Source organism: Dermacentor andersoni, chromosome 2 (assembly GCF_023375885.2).
Source record: "Dermacentor andersoni chromosome 2, qqDerAnde1_hic_scaffold, whole genome shotgun sequence".
Taxonomy (NCBI): domain Eukaryota; kingdom Metazoa; phylum Arthropoda; class Arachnida; order Ixodida; family Ixodidae; genus Dermacentor; species Dermacentor andersoni.
In genome coordinates, this window is record NC_092815.1 from 222,246,832 (window position 1) to 222,268,439 (window position 21,608).

At 45.1% G+C, this 21,608-nt stretch overlaps 1 protein-coding gene across 6 annotated transcripts in view; it reads left to right on the forward strand.

Annotated features, from left to right (window-relative positions):
• Bap60 (Brahma-associated protein 60) overlaps positions 1-21,608 on the forward strand; it is a 163,794-nt gene that overhangs the window by 130,213 nt on the left and 11,973 nt on the right. For all 6 annotated transcript variants that reach the window (XM_055075767.2, XM_050186811.3, XM_055075771.2 and 3 more), the window contains one exon: positions 11,427-11,549. In XM_055075767.2, the coding sequence (XP_054931742.2) occupies positions 11,427-11,549 (123 nt within the window). The remainder of the gene's footprint in view (positions 1-11,426; positions 11,550-21,608) is intronic.

Here is a 21,608-nt window from a genome sequence, read left to right on the forward strand (position 1 = left end):
ACAGTGATGAACAACGTTTTTGCTGCAATGAGTATCTCGCACCGTGGCCTTCATCACAAAACGTGGCAAGGTTATCTCGAGCTGAAGCTGGCGCCGGCGTTGTCGTCTGCTGCCCGAAAGTTGATGGGCACGTGTGCGCTATCAGTGAAGTAATTGTATAATGACTTGACCCTTGCGAACTCTGGGAATATAGCAGTATCCTACAATGGCTCATGGATGACGCGCAGCCATTCGTCGCACATTGGAGTTGGCACGATCATCGAACTGTTCTCCGGACTTGTGCTCAACTATGTTGCCCTGAGCAACTTCTGTGCTGGGTATGTGCGTGGCCCGAAACCTGGTGACCCGGACCACCAAGATTGGAAGGCAAGCTATATGTGCCAAAAAAATACCGAAAAAAAAAGCAAGGGAGATCGAAGTTGAAGCGGCCCTTATACTGTTCCAGAGGTCACTTCAGTTGCACAAACTGAGGTGCACCACAGTCCTATCAGATGGTGATAGATGCATATTTCTTGCTCTCAGACAAGCAAAGTGTATGGCTTTGTGCCATTTGAGAAGGAAGATTACGTGAGCCACCTCCAAAAAAGGATTGGGAGTGCTTTGCATGCTCTCGTTGCCAAACACAAATGCTCTGCTTCTGAAACACTTGGTGGCAAAGGAAAATTGACGGGTGACCTGATCACCAAACTCAGTGCCAATCCAACAAAGGGGATGTGAAGGCTATGCAGAAGGCTGTGATGGCAACATACCACCACATCACGTCAAGCGACAAGGTTTCAAACCAGTCTTTGCCCATCTGGCCCAGACTCTTGCTGTCGTCAGAATGCTGCGCAAGCAAAAAATGTGCCCATCCCAAAGCATTGATATAATTTGCCTGCCCATGTTTGTCAAGCCCTTCTTCCAGTGTATGAGCGCCTGTCGGAAGAAAAATTGCTTCAAAGGTTACAGCACAGCATGATGCAAAACAATAATGAATGCTTGCATTCCATGGTTTGGGGATTGGCACGAAGGGAACAGCATGCCTCGCTTTTTGCTGTTGAAGCTGCTCCAGCTGAGGCAGTAAAGAAATTTAATTCGGGCAACAAGAGAGTTTCATGTGCCATACTCCAGGAGCTTCATTTGAACCCGGCGCTACCAAACAGCGTGAGAATTGCCGAGAAAGATAACCAGCGAGCAGCAGCATCAGCCTACAAGCGTGCATCTGCAGAAAATCTGCGACGAGCCTTCAAAAAAAGCCATTTGGATAGCTGTAGGCAGACAGATTACATCCCTGGTGGCTACTGACCATTTAGATATGTGGATATATCGATAGTTTTTGTTATATTTGGATTAAAATGAGCTTGTCCATTTCTTTTTTTGTGTGTTTTCTCAAAACATGAATTTTTGAATATTTGCATCCTTCCGGAAGCGATATCGCAGTAATCAGGGCACGTAGAATTGTTAATATTTATTGCAGTACTGAGCTACATGAATAATGCACACAATGGTAGGACCAGATTTCTGTTTCTCAGTATTAATATTTTTGTATTGTCCATACATTAAACAGTCACTCTGAACCCATTTTGAACAGAAAGTTTTGATGTGCTGTATAATTGTTAATAATTGTTATACCAAAAAACTATTCCTACCATTGTGAAGCTTATGGTTTCTAGTATCCAGCTATGTGCCTAAAGCAAGACTTTGATGAGTAATTATTGCTCCATTGTTCCCAGAAACAATGCTAATTTTAGTTAACTGTAGAAATAATTGGCATATATTAAAAACAATTGCATATTTCGAATCAGCATAAGAAACTGAACAGGACTGCGCAGTTTCAATAAATTTGTAAAGGGGGTCTTAATGAAGGTCAGAATACCCACTTCCCCCCTTGACCCTTTGAGGGTCAATGACGTAAATATATGGCGCCGCGAAAAAGTCTGAAATAGTCTATGCCGTGTATTTACGGCGCTGTCTGTACATTTAAAACGCACGCCAGTTTCCTAACTTTTTCTTTTCTGGCATGTGCTGCCACTATGTGGGAATACAGGGAATTTTTTTGTCGCGCCTCCCTTTCTCGGTTTTCATTGCATGGTTTGTTTTAGAGGTAGTTTGCCCCGGCGTGTCCATATACTACCGCGCATGGGTCGGGCGGTGGTTTGGGTTTTGTTCCGCGGGGGTTTCGGCTTCTTGCGTTCGCAAAACTGATGGCTATCTCGTTAATAATCGCTCAAAGGGTGACCACCTGTTTCTTGATCGTTTAGTGCTCACAGGGGTGTGCATAGAAAGTGTGCAGCCGTGTATGTGTTTCCTTTCCTTTTCTTTTTTTTTTTTGAGACTCTTGATATCTAATTGCCTCTGGTTGGCAATAAAATGAAGATTAGCTGAAGGTTGCCACATGTTTTGCTTTTTTGACAGGCACATGACCACACAGTTTTGTTGAGTGCGCTCACGCTGTTAGATTACACTATTGACGGCGTCAACATCCAGAAATAAGTGGATCGTCGTGGCGACGGACTATCTCACCCGCTTCGCTGAAACTAAAGCTCTACCGAAAGGCAGCGCAGCCGAAGTGTCAAATTTTTCGTCGAGAACATCCTGCTACGACATGGTGCCCCAGAAGTCCTCATCACTGACAGAGGAACAGCCTTTACAGCAGAGCTCACCCAAGCCACTCTGCAATACAGCTATACAAGCCACAGGAGGACAACTGCCTACCACCTGCAGACGAGTGGTCTCACGGAGCGCCTGAACAAGACCCTTGGCGACATGCTAGCAATGTACGTCGAGCAGAAGACGTGGGACGCGGTCCTGCCGTACGTAACCTTTGCTTACAACTCGGTGGTGCAAGAAACAACACCGATCACACCGTTTAAGCTGGTTTACGACAGGAACCCGATGACGACACTCGACGCCATGCTGCCGCACGTCACTGACGAAGAGAATGTTGACGTCGCTAGCTATCTCTTGCGCGCCGAAGAAGCCCGGCAGCTCACCCACCTACAGATCAAGAACCAGCAGCGTACAGACAGCCGACACTACAACCTCCGACGACGCTTCGTCGACTAGCAGCCCGATGACCGTGTTTGGGTTTGGACCCCGATATGCTGACGAGGACTCGGTGAGAAACTACTGCGACGCTATTTCGGACCCTACAAGATCATTCGACGTATTGGCGCACTGGACTATGAGGTCGTGCCAAATGGCATTTCGCATTCACAGCGGCGCCGCGCACATCCTGAAGTTGTCCACGTGGTGCGTCTTAAACCCTTTTACGCACGCTGACGAACTTCTTTGTTTTGTTCTTTCTTTGCTACAGGTGTTTTTCTGTATTACTTTCGTTTGTTTGCAGCATCAAGTCTATGCTTTCTTTAGGGGGGGTATTGACACGTGCACTTGCCTATCTTTATCACGCGACCACGTTTCGCCGCCTAACAAATGTTATCGCACAGCACGGGATGCGTCTGCATGTATCGGAAGTTTCTGGAATGTTATCGATGCTTCTATCCGCTGTCTGTTTTCGCCGAACCTTGTGTTATCTGATTTCATCGCATGACGTGAATGGTGTAGAACTTTGTGGAAGGCAGGCGGGTCCCAGCGATTAGTCTGGAACGTTCGACGACTGCTGTATAAAAGCCGACGCGCTTGACCCACTGATCAGATTTCCGACGATCGCCTAGTCTGTTTGCCGCTATCGTTGTTCTTTTGAGTGTAGCCTGCTTTTGAGGGCACGTGTTCGCCCAATAAAACGCTAGTTTCCATAGTCACAGTTCTGCTGCCTTCTTCACCATCACTACTACGTGACACTATGGACATAAATATTAGTGTAAGAGCAGGAACATTTGACATTTGGGAAATATTCTCGCGTGCACATATTTTAACCCTTATGTGTATAACAATGCATCAAATTTGTAATTCCTATAAGTTTATTTCCTTTTTTTTATTGTTGTTATTCATGAATAAACAGTACATATATACCAATGCAAAATATATTTTTAACACTTTATGGTCACCGTAGAAAAATTACGGTAAATTTTTTTCGAAATAGGTCCCTCAGGAGAATTGGAATCGGCAATAAAAAAATCTACCCACAAAGGGTTAAGAACACTTCTTACATTTGAGAATAAGAAAGAGTGGTCAAATCGCTCTATGTTCGAAGCAATTGCTTTGTTAGGACAAAGGGGTGTTTGACGGGGCTTTTGCTTGGGGGCAGTTCGCAGACGCTATCAGTAGCCGACGAGTAGACATAGCATTTACTATTCATAAAAAGTTGGTTATGACGTATGGAAAATTGGTTTCTAGCAACGTTTACGAAGTCGTAAAGCTTTTTACATGAAGGCCTCGTCGCTTTACGAAAGTCTTTGTTAACGGACACTTTGGAATCTTTAAACTTGGTTCTCAAGGCCAGAATGCCATTTCTGAGCTTGGATAACAGGAATTTCACCACAATTGATCGACATCTCCAAGAGACAAGTTTTCCTAACCTATGAGCACGACCTATGTGCTCGTCACTCGAGCCAAGGTTTAGATTCATTGCAGTGTTCAACACTGAGCAAATTAATTTTTCAGACTCTGCCCAGGTTTCAGAGGGATCATCAGGAAGGCCATGAAAGATTAAGTTGTCTCGTTGGGATCGGTCCTCAAGATCATCTAGGCGGTCGGTCAGTGGTTAGTATTATAAGATGAAATAAAATACTACTGGTCCAGTTCTATTTCATTTTTAGTTAAAAGAACTCATTGAAGTTACCTTTGACAATGACGCAGGCCATCAAAAGGTTTAATTTTCACTCGACTCCGCGCCGCCCATGCTTTTGCGTTTCACTAGTTTCGTTATACTATAGTGCTGCGCTGGTTTCGCTGGCTCACGGAACTTGCACAAGCTGCAAGTAGCAGATAATTCAACTTCCATGTGATGTCGCGGGATGCCTGAACGGTATACGCTACTTGGCCAAAAAGCAGCTGCAGCGGCGAATCCACCACTCTGTCTTGGCTCAGTACCACTGTCTATCGGGCGCCGCTAAAGTGTGGTTGAGCTCTGTGCCACCAGGTGGCTGCACCGTGCAGACCATTCACATTTGCACTTCTGCTCATCCCATGAAACGACACGTCAAATGGCCAGGCCCTGTCTCCTTGCGCTTGCGTTTACCTGAATACCGATCTCTTGAAATGCTATTGCGTTAGTAATCCTCCAGTGTAAAGTGATTGCCGCAAACGCACAAATCCTGGCGCCGATCAGATAGTGGCAGTCCGATGCGCTGCAGCCAGTCCGCTCCTGTGCTGCCTTACAGAGGGACACAATGTCGCAGCTTGACAGATTGCCAGTTATTCATTGTCATGAATAACCAAAACAATTTGGTTATTCATGGCTTGCGTGAAAAGCCTTCCGAGTCGGCTGGTGATCTGCTTAAATCTGTATTGGAACTCGTATAAGTTAAACTCGGTGTAAGATGCGATGACATAGAGCGTTACCACAGGCATGGAGCTGAAAGAAGGGATAAACCTCGGCCAGTAATCATTAAATTACTGGATTTCAGAACAAAAGTTGCTATCTTGAACAGCGCCCGGAAACTTAAAGGAACTAAGATATATATAAACAAGGACTACTATGCATGGGTACGGATGGCACATAGAGCGCTGTTGCAGAATTGCAAGATATGCACGAGAATGCTGGTAAATTTACACTTAAGTACACACACTCACGATTGACGGTGTTCGTTACATGTGGGACACTATAAGAATGTCATTGTTAAAGTTTCAGCGCATTCGCCTTCAACGGTGTCAGGCTCTGTGCTCTCTGCTCCCGTGAAATCGGCTTCTGCAAAAGCGTCTGGCAAGAATCCAGCTTCGGCTAATACGGCTTCGGCTTGTGTTGACTGACGCTGCGATCAGAATATAATTGTCCTCAATGTAAATGTGAGGAGTATACTAAACAAAGTTGAAGCTCTCAATTGTTTGGTGGAATGCCAGAACCAATCAATTGTCTGTCTTACTGAGACTTGGTTAAATGAAGCTGTTATTGATAGCGAAATTTTACCTGCTTGTTATGCACTTCTACGGAAGAACAGGCATGTTGGCCGTGGTGGTGGTGTGGCAGTTTTCATTAAAACAAGTCTTAAATTTTCTTTATTACCTGAACTTCCTGGCATTGAGGCTATTTGGTGCAAAATATACACCAGAGGTATTGTAATAGTTGTTGGTGTTGTTTATCGTGCTCCGAACTCGCGACGATATTTTTCCTGCTATCAACGTGTACCTTATCAGTAACAAGTTGTGTGGTTGTAAACTATTGTTAGCTGGGGATTTCAATCTCCCATACATTAACTGGAGCACACTTACCCCAACTGGCCGTGATAGGGCGCTTTGCGCTTCCCTGATCGAGCTGGTTATTTCATTTGCGTTAACTCAACTTGTGGATTCTCGCACAAAGACTCAATATTAGACCTTATATTTGTAAACCAACAACTCTTATCGCACGGAGTTAAATGTGAAGTCACCGAAGGCTTATCTGACCATAAAGCTGTTGAAATTGCCTTGAACTTAGTGTGCTCTCCACTAAGACCCGAGTTCACAACTGTTTTGAACTTTTTTTGAAGCTGACGATACTTCCATACTTGACACTTTAGCCTGAACTTTTGATGACTTCCAAGCTTGTGGTGAACTTTGCAATGTAGACACGCTGCTCCTTCAATTTTGGGACGTTGTCCATGAATGCCTGTCAAAGTATGTGCCCCAAAAATGTATTACACGTAACCAAAGACACCCTTGGTATCATAGAGAAATAATTCAGCTCACTCGTCGCATTAAGCAGCTACATAAGCATAGTCATTCTGTGTGCAAGGAAAATGTTTCTTTATTCAACAAGTTGAAGTCTAAATTAAGAGCTAAAATGCAAGAGGCTAAGAGCTTTTACTTCAGTAATACCTTGGCTACATTTATGAAAAAAAAAAAAAAAACATCTAGGTTCTGGAGATCGATTAGTCCTGCATCTTCTGTACCTTCCTCCTTTATTCTAAATGACCCCCAATCTGGAACTATAGCCAATGCCTTCAACAACTTCTTCAAATCTGTTTTTTCTACCAATAATGGCACCAACTCCCCATTCTCCGCGTGCCGTAATCTGTCCTCTCTTCCTAATCTTGATGTAACCTCCTCTGGAGTACATGACCTCACATTAAAGCTTGATGTAACGAAAAGCCCAGGCCCAGACAGCATTCCAAATATGTTCCTAAAGAGGTACTCGGAATGGTGCGCAAACTATCTTACTACAATATTTTAAAAATCAATAAGCTCTACAACAGTTTCCCGGCTGTGGAAATTGGCTAACGTCGTGCCCGTATTCAAGTCCGGAAACAAACAAATAATACCGAATTATAGGCCAATATCTTTACTTCACCAGTTGTAAACTTTTGGCGCACATTATTCACAAGCACATTGTGGAATACCTAAATGCAAACAATATTCTTTCCCGATTGCAGCACAGTTTTCGTGCTGGCTATTCCACTGTTACACAGTTGCTTGAATTTACGCACGACATTGCTTTTCCCTTTACAGCCGAGAACAGCTTGATGCCATATTTATTGACTATTCCAAGGCCTTCGATTTGGTTTGCCATGCTAAGCTTTTAGTTAAACTTCGTACATGTTTGGTGACAGCAAGCTGGTCGATTGGATAGCCGATTACTTACAGCCAAGTTCTCAATTTGTTACTTTTAAATGTGCGAAGTCATCAGAGGTACAGATTACATCTGGGGTGCCTCAAGGCTCAGTGCTGGGGCCGCGTTTGTTCATTATTTTCATAAATGACGTAGCAGAAATCATGGGCGATACTCAAGCTAAACTTAGAATGTATGCAGACGACTGCGTTATCTACAATACCATCTCTGATGCTGATGATCAGGTTGCACTAAATAATGTTTTTTCATTGTTTTGTAACTGGAGTGAAATCTGGCAAATATCTATTAACTTCAAAAAGACTGTAGCTATGACCTTTTCAAACAAGAAACAGCCCCTTGCTTTTACTTATGCTAATGACGGGGTCAGTCTAATACATGTTACAGAGTTTAAGTACCTCTGTTTAACTCGGTGTAAGATCAAATTTGAAATGGCGCAAGCACGTTGAAATAATCTGCAATAAGGCTCGTCGTAAACTTTGGTATCTCCAACGCACGTTAAGCAGCTCGACAAGAGAATGCAAATTGACTGCGTACAAAACTTTGGTCAGGCCCATACTAGAATATGCATCAGTTGTTTGGTCACCTTACCTCGAGCACGACATAGCTATGTTAGAATCTGTCCAAAAGAAAAGCAATCAGGTTCATTTTTCGTCGCTATGACCAGCAGTTCTCACCTACTTCACATGCACACGTTTTAACGTTGCAATCTCTCGAACATTGGTGTACTTGTGATCGCGCTATCCTTCTGCATAAGATAGTTCACACCGGCTTGAGTGTTCTGGCGCCCATTTCTTTTGTTGCAGCTTCTTCACGCTGTACTCGATGATCTGATCCCCTGAACATTGTGCCCTTCAGGTCGAATCTTGATTGTTTTAATTTTTCTTCTTTCCATGGACGGTGGATTTATGGAATAAACTTGATGGGTCTCTGCGCAGACTTTGTACTGAGCATTTTGAAAAAGAATTGCGTAATTATGTATTCTGTTAAGGTTTTCTTGTATTCTGGTGAATTTTGTTGAATGTATTTGTAATTGTATTTTTTGTTATTCTGTACTCACTCCTGCTATGTCTCAGAAACTGAGACAGCAGTATTTGTAAATAAAAAAAATAAGTTGCTACGTTTGCAGCCCACAACGCAACAAAGTCGAGTCATGGTGCTCGCAAAAAGACTGAGACCAACCCTGACCGCGGAGCTCTCGTCAAAATGCAACATGTTGTAACACAAACACACAACACTTGCTGTCTGCCAGAAGTGCTTAAGTGTAGTGAGATATTGTTCTGGTGCATTCCCTTTCTGTTACTTTCTTTTTATAGAAACGAATTAACTAACATTCCAACTATTACGAACATAATTTGTTCACCATAAAGGTGGAAAAATTATCGATGACGTGCCCTCGGCAGCCACTTGGATTGCTCGCCCTACTGACATCAATTGGGTGATTTACGTCATATGGGTAGGGGCGGCTGAAAATTTCGCCGAGCAATGTGCTGCGATCACCCGCGATATACATTTTTAAAACCTTATAATAAATTACATGCTTTACGCAGAGCATTTAGATGTGTCAATTAATGATCCGAAGGACCTACTCTAATGACTCAGTATGTTTGTACAAAATCGTCAAAATCGTTTCAGGGTCCATTTAAGTACTTCTTGCACAGGATGCATCTGTCGATGTGGATGGCAGGTCAACGCTGGGCCAGATTTGGATTTCAGAAAGCGGCATTGACGGCTTGCGGAGGGATAAAAGCCGCGAGGATTGGAGGGGGGCGTCGCTGCTGGCAGGCGGCTGTGACATGTATCCAGGCACAGCGCAAGATAAGTTCAGTGCTGCGAGTACTGTTGCAATCTGCACGAGAAGATGAAAAGGCATCTGATTGGTGTGTCATTGCTGTACTTCTATGCCTACTCTGTAGGCGATAATCCAAACGCGCCACTGTTCCCTGCTACAGGCAGCGCAATATGGGCATCACGTTTTGCTTCGGCGGCATCTGACATCGCCCACCAGCTCGATTTCATTTTGGTTTCCCGTCACACTATTAAAACACCACACAATACGAAAACAACAAAACGCATCTCGGGCCGTCGGAGCACCACCAGATTAATGCACGTCGGCATATCCTGCTGTAACGATCCACGCGACGCTTCGCATTATGTAGATGTCAAGAATAGTTGAGTCAGTCAAATTTTTTCAGTTACATCGGATCGTACGTTTTCCCAGTTAGTATGTTTTTTTCTCGCATTTTTTTCCAATACAAGTCAAGGAGATTCTACTGTTTGTCCGATTTAATGTGAGTTTGATGCCATTAAATATTGCATACTGCCTGCTGGGACCAGAGGGCAATTCCAATTTTTGGAATTAACGAGGTTGTTCTTCTACAAGCCTTGAAGCTTCGGCCACCATACACGTGCGAAGGGTTTTGCTTTTTTCACTCCAAAGACGTGAATTGAACAGAGATGCATGAGCAACAATGTAGAAGACTAAGTGGACGGCTGCCTCTCTTCCGGAGTGCACTCAGAAAGGCTGTGGCATGTCCATGGGCTTGCTCTACTTGTACAGGGCGGGGTCTACCTTACATGCCCTTGTTCTGTAATCTTCTTTTCTTCGTGCTCACTTGGAGTTCTGCAAATGCCTCTTGGAAGTCAGAATGGTAGAAGCGGCTTTATGCCGCAATATGAAGTCCTCATACACGCTCTACGCACAGGGAAACCCATTCTATTAAATATTAGCCAAACTATTTTGGTCATTTTTTCGTCCCGAGTGCCACATTGATCTTTAAAAAGCTGGCTCCTCTCTATTTATTCACTATTTCAGTTCATGTTGAGACCATATGGTGTGGAGGTTCCACACTGCACTTTTCAAAAGTGCTTATCGCTGTGCCAAATCAGCTTTGCCAAATCAGATGAAATGGCTGTTATGGCGCTTTGTTTTCTCGGTGATGCTCAATGGAATTTGCTTTGCGTTGGTGCGATGGCAAATACTGTCTCACCTGGCAAAGTTTATTAGTCGCTGCAATTTTCTTTGGCATCTAAAAACTGGACCACTGGAAACATGGCTCTTTTGCTGTCATAGTGGAACAGTAACTGAATCCATCAGCCTCAAATATTAGGTGGGGTGTGACTTTGAGGCTAAAGATATTGGCAAGAAAACCTTGCTTTATATTAGAATATATACGGTACCAAAAAAAAATAAGTAAAAAAATTCGAGCGCATGTTTCACAGATAAATATTCCAAGAACACTTTTCTGAAAATATTATTCAGCACAGAGCTGTTCTTTGGTGCAAGATGGAAAAGTTTCTTTCCGGTGCTTCACGATACAAACATAGACTGTCCAAACAAGACGGAAGTTCATAGGCAAATGGAGGCTTGAAGTGACGAGTACTGGTCGAACAAAGAATGTTGCAGCGTTTCAACAAAGGGCTCACGTATTGTTTTTTGACTCGGTAGATCAGTGTTTATTTAAAAAGCCTGCATATTTTTTGAATGGTGCAGAAATTTAATAGCTTCTTGTGAACTCTGATTCAGAGGACTTTGATGTTGATTACAAACCTTCAAGGGCCAGTGACAGTGACAAAGAGGCCATGTTGCTGAGGAATGCAAATATGTGAATTAAAATTAATTGCCATGTCCATTTGTCACTGGATTTTCAGATTTAAATATTTGCAAAATGGTCAGCATCATATCACTGATAAATAGCATTTTAAATAAAAGCCTGCTAATGTGTTACTTTGACGGAAATTCGATTTGTTCCCTAAAGGGTTTGTGGCCTCTGTCTTGCAGATTCATGAAACTGTAGAGACCATCAACCAGCTGAAGACCAACCGAGAGTTTTTCCTCAGCTTTGCAAAGGACCCCCAGCAGTTCATCAGCAAGTGGCTGGTCTCTCAGATGCGCGACCTCAAGGTGGGTGTTGCATGCTGCACTGGCCCGGTTCTACGCAGCCCTGTGACATGATAGTCATGTGGCGCATCTCACGAATGTCGGGATGCCAAAAAAGTGGGGACCACCATTTCTCTTACATGGGGAGAGTCTGACACAGGCCTTGTAGCATAAGTCTGCTCATGCATACTGTAACATAAGGGGACACATGGCTTCCGTTGCTTTCTCACTGGAGGATTCTGGCAGAGGAACCACTGCATTTGTGGAGCAGGCAAACATACTGGGCTTGGCTGCAGGACTTTGCTTCTTCCTTCCGCGTGCCTTATTTATCGGGGAAGCTTTGTAGCTTCAATGTTCATTTGGTAATGTGTATAGCATCTCATTGCTCAAACATATTGTTACGGAAGGATGAAAGAAGAGAGGAAGAAGATCATGGGACGCTGGCTGCTGCGTGTTGGTGGTCAGTCATCTTAACTACTCTGACACATTTTGTATATCATGATCATCAGCCTGGTTACGCCCACTGCAGGGCAAAGGCCTCTCCCACACCTCTCCAACTACCCCGGTCATGTACTAATTGTGGCCATGTTGTCCCTGCAAACTTCTTAATCTCATCCGCCCACCTAACTTTCTCCCGCCCCCTGCTACGCTTCCCTTCCCTTGGAATCCAGCCCGCAACCCTTAATGACCATCGGTTATCTTCCCTCCTCATTACATGTCCTGCCCATGCCCATTTCTTTTTCTTGGTTTCAACCAAGATGTCATTAACTCACATTTGTTCCCTCACCCAATCTGCTCTTTTCTTATCCCTTAACGTTACACCTATCATTCTTCTTTCCATAGCTCGTTACGTCCTCCTCAATTTAAGTAGAACCCTTTTCGTAAGCCTCCAGGTTTCTGCCCCGTCCGTGAGTACTGGTCAGACAATACACTTTTCTCTTGAGGGATAATGGCAACCTCTATTCATGATCTGAGAATGCCCGCCAAACGCACTCCAGCCCATTCTTATTAGGGTTGCAATGTGGGCTTGTTGGTGATGCATCTTCAGGGTGAGTACGGTAGCGCAATTAAAAGACTGGGCAAAAGAAGACACATAGGGACACACACAGCGCTGTGTGTCTCCCTAGTGTCTTCTTTTGTCCCGTCTTTTAATCGCGCTACCGTACTCCCATTCTTATTCTTCTGATTATTTCAGTCTCATGATCCGGATCCGCAGTCACTGCGTGTCCTAAGTAGATGTATTCCCTTACCACTTCCAGTGCCTCGCTACCTATCGTAAACTTCTGTTCTCTTCCGAGACTGTTAAACATTACTTTAGTTTTCTGCAAATTAATTTTTAGACCCACCCTTCTGCTTTGCCTCTCCAGGTCAGCGAGCATGCATTGCAGTTGGTCCCTTGAGTTACTAAGCAAGGCAATATTATCAGCGAATCGCAAGTTACTAAGGTATTCTCTATTAACTCTTATCCCCAATTCTTCCCAATCCAGGTCTCTTGAACACCTCCTGTAAACACGCTGTGAATAGCAATGGGGAGATCCTATCTCCCTGCCCGACGCCTTTCTTTATTGGTATTTTGTTGTTTTCTTTATGGAGGACTACGGTGGCTGTGGAGCTGCTATAGATATCTTTCAGTATCTTTACATACGGCTCGTCTACATCTTGATTCCGTAATGCCTCCATGACTGCTGAGGTTTCGCCTGAATCAGACGCTTTCTCGTAATCAGTGCAAGCTATATATATAAGGGTTCTTATTTTTATTTGCATTACCCCTAAGGGCCCTCACACGAGGGTATTACATAGGGGGGGGGGGGGGGGCACAAACATGAAATATACACTGTGAAGAAGAAGACGCGCCTCGCGGCACAGACACATCGCCAACGCGCGGCGCGTCTTCTTCTTCACAGTGTATATTTCATGTTTGTGCCCCCCCCCCCCTATGTAATACCCTCGTGTGAGGGTATTACCTCCACCAATTGAGAAGAGGTTTATTGGCGGCTCCTAAGGCAAAAGCGCAGCGACCGGGAACGGCGAGACAGCCCGAAGCACTGTCCAAAAAAGGCGACAGTAATCAACAGCGCGAGCGGAGCCGAGCCGCGCGTTGGCGATGTGTCTGTGCCGCGAGGCGCGTCTTCTTCTTCACAACACAAGAAATAAAACTACATCAAATATACATACACACAAGGAACATAAAATAAATAGATATGAACAAGGGGTATACAGTCGCCGACCGTTTATTCGGACCTCACGGGGACTGCGGAAATGTCCGAATAAACAGGTGTCCGAAAAAGCAGATTAAATAAAAAAAATGAAATCCTTTATTTCCACGCACTTATTCGGGCTCGGCATTAGGCTTGAAGAAATCGTGAGTGCGCCGTTGCACGCTGTTCCGTTTACGCGCAATCAGATAAGCCTGAATCTCGGAGAGGGTCGCACGGTCACAATAGGCGGCTGAAAGCACAGTCACTGCTTGTGCACGCTCCGCATGCGACGGCAGCGTAGCACATGGTGCGTCATCTTCCGACTCGGAGTCATCGTCCGGCGGTGCAGCATAGAGAATGGGTGCAGCAGAAACCTGACGAATGATCTCGCCGTCGTCGAGTTCTGCGCATGTCAGTACCTGTGAAACTGTCAAATGAGACGGTGTCCGGAATCGCAATGCAACCACTGCGCAGGTCTCGGCAGAACATTTTCCGCGTCAGTAGGGAGCACATCGGAAGGCGACAAATCTTAGGCCTCCCGGCACCCGCTTGCCGGCATTCCCCAGCGCAGTCTGCGCGGGCACTGTCGGCGCCATTAGACACTCGACGCGATGTTTCTGTACGCCGCTTTGGAACACCGAAACCTCGACACAGCACACAAAGCAGACACCACCGTGCCGACACCAGTCGCACAAACGAAAAACGCGGCCTGCTCGCAGCGTCGTGCGCGAAACAAACAAATCAGGTGCTGGATTGTCTTGACGTGGCTTACTAAGCTGAAACCGGAACTGCTGTACGGCCACTCTATCGAACCAGGCGAAACGATGATGATGAGCGGGGATTTCCAGTAGCGCCACTTCGTGGGGCAGCAAGGAGGCTCCGTTCAAAATAAAAATGGCGTTCAGCAAGTCGAACTATGCGCCGGTCAGAGTCGGTGCATGATGCCCTCGATCGAGTTGGCTCAAGGAGTGTCCGAAAAATCAGACGAGAGGTTGCAAGGTGTCCGAACTTTCGGCAGTTGTTATACATTATGGTCTATGGGGAGAACGGCGGTGCCGCGAAGCTGACCGAATAATCGGGCATGTCCGAATTTTTGGAGTCCGGAAAATCGGCCGGCGACTGTATGCACTTAGTCATGAAAACACAAGAACATTTTACATAATATGTTAATATGTGCATATAACAATAAGTACAGTCGAGCCCACTTATAACGGCCCCACTTAAGACGAACGCTCGCTTATCACGAACAAGTCCGGCGTGACTGTCAAAATATACGTTTAGGCTATGGCGCTCGGTCTCAGCTACAACGAACGCCCGCGAGCCTAGCCGATCGGCTAGAGCGAACGCCTTGGTGTCGCGGACCACTTTCCACGTGGCGAGATCCGCCGACCCTGTGCTGTGCACGCTCCGAGAATTGGCTTTCCCGCGGCGTCTCGCCGGAGGAGCGGCGATGCGGCGATCCCCATCGCCGCAATAACGAGAGATAGAGAAAAAAAAATGCCGGCACAGCACGCATCAGCAACATGAACACACAAGTCGAAAGTGCCAGCTCATTCGCCACGGGACCCCACTCGCCATCGTCGACGTCAGGGCAGCGGCGAAGTTTTCCACCAATTGACAACATAGCACGTGGTCACGTGCTTTCGTACCCCCTCTTCTCGCTTCCCCCCCCCCTTAACGCCGCGCCTCACACCTCACACGACTGCGGGACTGTCTTTTTCTTACTTGTGGTTGTGCTAGCGTTGTCGGCGTTGTTTCCTACTGGTGTGCTCCCGTGCCTGTCCGAGATGGCAGATTCGCCGGCGTCTACTTCGACAGTGAAGCGAAAAGCTTTGGACTTGGCCACGAAACTGTGGATCTTGAAAGACCTTTCCCAAGGTGCGAAAAACCACTAACTGGTGAAAAAGTATGGTTTGTCGAAATCGACAATATCCACGATACTAAAAGAGAAGGACAAAATCTACAAGAGTGCCGCCACGGACTCCGCGACGAGGAAGCGCCTACGGAAAGCCACATATGCAGACGTTGAAGACGCGCTTCTAAAGTGGTTCCTTGATACTCAAGCACGCAATGTTCCCATCAGCGGGCCGCTGATGTTGTCCAAAGTAAAGGACTTAGCATTCCTCCTGGACTTCCCAGATTTTTCTCCTGGCAATGGCTGGCTCCATCGCTTCAAGCTCCACCACGGAATTATTTTCAAGACCATCAATGGCGGATCGGCATCGGTAAGCGACGAAGACATCAACACGTGGATGTCTAAATACTTGGCCCGTGTATCAAGTTATGCTGAAAGGGATGTGTATAACGCCGATGAAACGGCGCTATTCTATCAAATGCTGCCTGGCAAAACGCACGCTATGAAGGGTGACAAATGTGCTGGCGGCAAGCACAGCAAAGTTCGCATAACTGTGCTTTTGTGCACCAACATGAATGGAAGCGATCGATGCTTGCCATTTGTCATCGGTAAATCAAAGAGGCCACGTTGCTTCCGCACATAAGTACCAGTGCGTTACAGGCATAACTCGAAGTCGTGGATGACACGCGAGTTGTTTGCGGAATGGCTTATTGACTTTGACAGCAGCATGGCGAAGAATGGGCGCAAAGTTCTTCTGATTCTCGACAACTGTACCGCCCACCATGTCCAAGCTGTCTTAACGGCAGTTGAGTTGCTTTTTCTGCCGCCAAATGTAACTTCAAAAGCGCAACCACTGGACATGGGTGTAATACGGTCGTTTAAAGCGGCCTACAGGCGCCGTGTTGTGCAGCGGATGCTGATTGCAGTTGATCGCCCCGCTGCCAATGTGCCTCTGCAGGTCTCGCTTTACTCGGTAATAGAAATGATCAAAGCGGCGTGGATGGAAGTGACACCCGAATGCACCCGGAATTGTTTTCGCAAGGCCGGCTTCGCTGACGCACCTGAAGCAGGCATTGAAGACACTGAACAAAGCCAGCCTGACGACGACTTGTGGCGACACGTTGTTGACGCTGACCTGGCCGGCTGCGATCTTGATTGGCAAGATTTTGTTGATGTGGACGACGCTGCTGAAGTTGCGGAGTCGTTTTGCGACGAGACCGCCGTCCGGGAAGTGCGGGCATCAAGCGATGCCGAAGCATCGGACGATGACAAAGATCCGTCGGAGCCAGCACCCGTAAGCGCGACCACAGCAGTGAGCCATATTGAGGCACTTAGAAATCTTGTGTATTTTAAGGCCTTGGGTGACGAACACATCGCAGCTTTGAACAAGCTTGAAACCGCCGTCATTGGGTGTGCTCTGACGAGGCAGACAACGATCACCGATTTTTCTTCTCAATGAATTTTTGTTTTGATTGATGTCAATTTTTGTGTGTGGCCCACATACCACGAACTTCTGGATAGAACGAACGAATTCCGCGTGACGCTCGGGTTCGTTATAAGCGGGCTCAACTGTAATATCTAATCTGCTATCACTAACCGTTTTCTTGCAACAAAGTTTGGAAAGATGGTAAGTTAACTTCAGTAGCTATGCGTGATGGTAGGTTATTCCATTCTATTATTGTGCGAGGAATAAATGATTTTGCGTAGAGCGATGAGCGGCACATTATGCGTTTTACTTTGTTAGCGTGGTCACGGCGCGGGAAAACTGCAGGGGGTGGTGAAAAGAAGTCATTGTGAAGCGTGGAATGGTGATAAAGTTTATGAAATAAGGTTAGGCGAGCAAACTGGCGTCGACGTGATAGTGATTCCAACTCGGCACGTTGTTTTAACGATGTGACGCTGATGAAGCATGAATAATCAGAAAAGATGAAGCAAACATTACGGTTTTGCAGAGATTCAATGTTGTTGATTATGTATGCTTGATCGGGATCCCATATGGCAGAAGCATATTCAATTTTTGGGCGGATCAGCGTGATATAAGCAAGTTTTTTTAAGTGTGAAGGTGCATGCTTGAGGTTACGCTTAAGAAGACCGAGTGCTCGGTTAGCTGATGCTAAGACGGTGTTAATATGGTAATGCCAAGTTAAGTCAGACTGAAGATGAAGGCCAAGACACTTGTAAGTTGGCGCAAGTTCTACTCTAGCATTATTGAGAAAGTAGGTGGTAGGAAGTTGAGTGGAATGGTTGGTAAATGACATTAGCTTGGTTTTAGACGTATTTAAAGACATTAACCACGAAGAGCACCAAGTGGTCACCGCACCAAGATCAGTTTGTAAGGAAAGTCGGTCAGCGTCATTACTAATATTACGATATATAACACAATCATCTGCGAATAATCGAATTCGAGATGAGATACATTTGGGTAGATCATTAATAAAAATTAAGAAAAGTAGGGGACCGAGGACGCTGCCCTGGAGGACTCCAGATGTTAAAGGAACAGAAGAAGAGTTACAGCCATTAGCACAGGTAAATTGTTGTCTGTTGGAGAGAAAATCTTTAATCCATGCAAGAACGTTTGGGTGAATATTTAAGTGTGCTAATTTGATTAGAAGCCTGTGATGAGGAACGCGATCAAAAGCTTTAGAGAAGTCAAGAAACACTGCGTCAACTTGGAATCCTTCGTTAAATGCGGAAAATATATCGTTAGTAAATCCGGCAAGCTGAGTGTCGCATGAATAACCCCTGCGAAAACCGTGCTGGTACTTGAAGATGATATCGTGGTCTTCCAGGTAGTTGATGACTTGTGTGTGTATGACGTGCTCAAGAAGTTTACATATGTTGCTAGTTAATGAGATAGGACGATAGTTAAGTGGGACAGAGCGATCACCTGATTTAAATATTGGTATTACTTTAGCTATTCGCCAGTCATGAGGAATAATGCCAGATGATGATGATTGTGAAAACAGGGCTGATAACACTTGAAAAATGCTTAAAGAAGCGTTTTTAAGTACCTTGTTATTGAAACCAGGGTGATCAGAGCTAGTAGTAGTTTTGAGGTTATTGAACAGGGCAAGAATACCAGAATCACTGATGACAATTTCTGGCATGGAAATGTTAGGCAATGGCTCTAATATAGGCGAAGAAGTTATATCTTCATTGGTGAATACTGATGAAAATGCATCGTTCAGGAGCTGCGAACGCTCAGTTTCAGTTACTGGTTGTCCGTCAGCATTAATTAGTACAATATCAGGATAGGAACTCGGATTGATAATGCGCCAGAATCTGTGAGAATTATTGGTTAACATAGTAGAGAGGTCGTGAGTGAAGAAATTACGACGGGTTGTTCTAAGCAGGGACTGATACTCTTTATCACAATTTTTGTACTTGTTCCATGATGACAGGAGACGTGTGGTCATTGCTTGGCGGTACAGAAGTTTTTTCTTATTATTAAGACGATGAAGACGATGTGTGAACCAAGGTGAATTTTTATGATGTCGGATGGTGATGATTGGCACATACTTATCAACAAGGTGAGACGAGGTGGTTTTGAACGACAGCCAGTTTAGTTCGATTGAGCGTGATGAATACTGAGCCAGGAAGTTTTCAGAGAAGGTGTTTAGTTCCGAGTTAATCATCTCGAAATTCGCAGGATTGTAGCAATGAATTCGCTTAATGGTAGTTTTCTTTTCAGTAAATAGATGCGTGATGCACCCGGTGATAATGTCGTGAACGGATAAACCATTTAAATGCAGTATATCAGAAAGAACGTCCGGGTTATTTGTTAGAACAAGATCAAGGATATTTGCCGTGGTAGCGGAGCGACGGGTAGGACTAGTAATAAGTTGAGCAAAAGAAAACTCTAAGCAGGAATGAAGAAAGGTGTGGGCTTCTTTATCACTGGAATTAACACAGAGAGTGGGCCATTCAATGCTTGGAAAATTAAAATCGCCAAAAACTAGGAAAATAGAGTTAGAAAAACGCACGTGTAAGTCGCTGAGTATTCTATGGAATTCACCCGAGAATCCATCAGACATATCGGGCGGCCGGTAGAAAGCACCAATAATAACATCAGTAACTCCGAATTTACACCATATCAATACACATTCGAGGAAAGTATCAACAGCGAGGGGAACAGCAGATAATTGTTTCTTTGTGGCTATAAGGACACCTCCTCCTTTTCTATTTATTCTGTCACACCGGAAAAAGGAAAATTCAGATTCACTCGGGAGAATGTAATCATCCAGAACGGTATCGTCCAGCCAAGTTTCAGTCAATACTAGAAGTTAAACGAAGAAAGGGCGACAGTTTTGGAAAGAACACTTCTGATGTTTGTGAACAAAAAATTGGTATTATACTTTAAATTATGACACACATTGGGCAAAAATGACGTAGATTCTGTAGATGACTTATCAGCCGGCACATGTCATACTGTGGTGGGATGACGAACTGGCACAGCACGGTTACCCGCGATATCCCACACATAGGTGTCATTATTGATATGCAGCTTGTCGAACGTTGGCGCACACGGTCACCTTGTTTTTTAATTGATCGAGAGAACTGCAGAAGTTTCCGGCGTTTATCACGAACGGCTTGGGAATAGTCGCGTCCTATGCTGAAACCTGTGTCCCTCAGCTTGCTGCCTTTACTTAAAATAGCCTCAAGTTCTTTATCATTGAAGAACTTAGCTATAATGGGGCGTTTTTTCACAGTCGAAAAACGGCCCACACGGTGTGCCCTAGCAATGGAAGTTACAGTGACACCAAGCTTATCACGGCAGAACTCATGCACAAGTCGCTCTGAACTTTCCCAGCTTTCGGATTCGTTAGTATCGGTAACACCATAAAACAAAACATTTGATCTACGCGACTGGTTTTCTAGGTTATCAATTTTGTTAATGATGCTAGAAAAGCCACTATCGAGAGATGTTGGGGCATGAACAGATGGAGCAGATTCTAATTTGTTTTCCAGTTCCTGCACATGTTTGGTTAAGCTTTCGAGGTCTGTTTTGAGTTCTGCGTGCATATTTAGAACTTTCATTATTGACTCGAGAAGACTTGCATTGCTGGCTTCAAGACGCTTTACAGCCTCGGCCACACCATCTAACTTCTCTTCTTGAGCCTTTGTCATAGGTCCGGGATTGCCCTCAACATCCCCACTCAAAAGCAACAGTCGCAAAACATAAATAAGAGCAGTGCAAGACCGTTTGAAATGGTTGGGTGGCCATGACACCGCCAGAAGACAAATATTATTGCTATGGTAACAGCGAGTTTGATAGTAACAGACCTGTAGAAAAGCAGCTGGTGAGCGCCGAACCATTGTGGCAGTGTCGTGGCCCGAAGCTTCGTCCAAATGGGCGCGCTTTTGAGGAAATGCTGTAGATATTGCCGTCCCTTGTTGTTTGACGAGCAGCATTAAATTTTCCAAGATCGGCGGCGGGTGATGCAGCAGACTTGATAAGTCGCGGCAGATTGGCGGGTTGTCCATGCAATCCACCCTACTCATGCGCTGTTCGTCGGCACGGGTATCAGTCGGCTGTACTGCAGGCAGCGACAGCAACTGTCCCCAGGATCGGCAGCAGCAGCATCTGTAGAAAAGCAGTTGGTGAGCGCCGAACCATTGTGGCAGTGTCGTGGCCTGAAGCTTCGTCCAAATGGGCGCGCTTTAGATTCCGTAGATTGGTTATATTCCACACATTTCTCTATCACCTGATTGATAGTGTGAATATGGTCTGTTGTTGAGTAGCAGTTACGAAATCCTGCCTGGTCCTTTGGTTGACGGAAGTCTAAGGTGTTTCTGATTCTATTTGCAATTGCCTTAGTAAATACTTTGTAGGCAATGGACAGTAAGTTGATCAGACTATAAGTTTTCAAGTCTTTGGCATCCCCTTTCTTATGGATTAGGATTATGTTATTGTTCTTCCAAGATTCCAGTACGCTCGAAGTCACGAGGCATTGCGTATACAGGGTGGCCAATTTTTCTAGAGCAATCTGCCCACCATCCTTCAACAAATCTGCTCTTGTCTGATCCTCC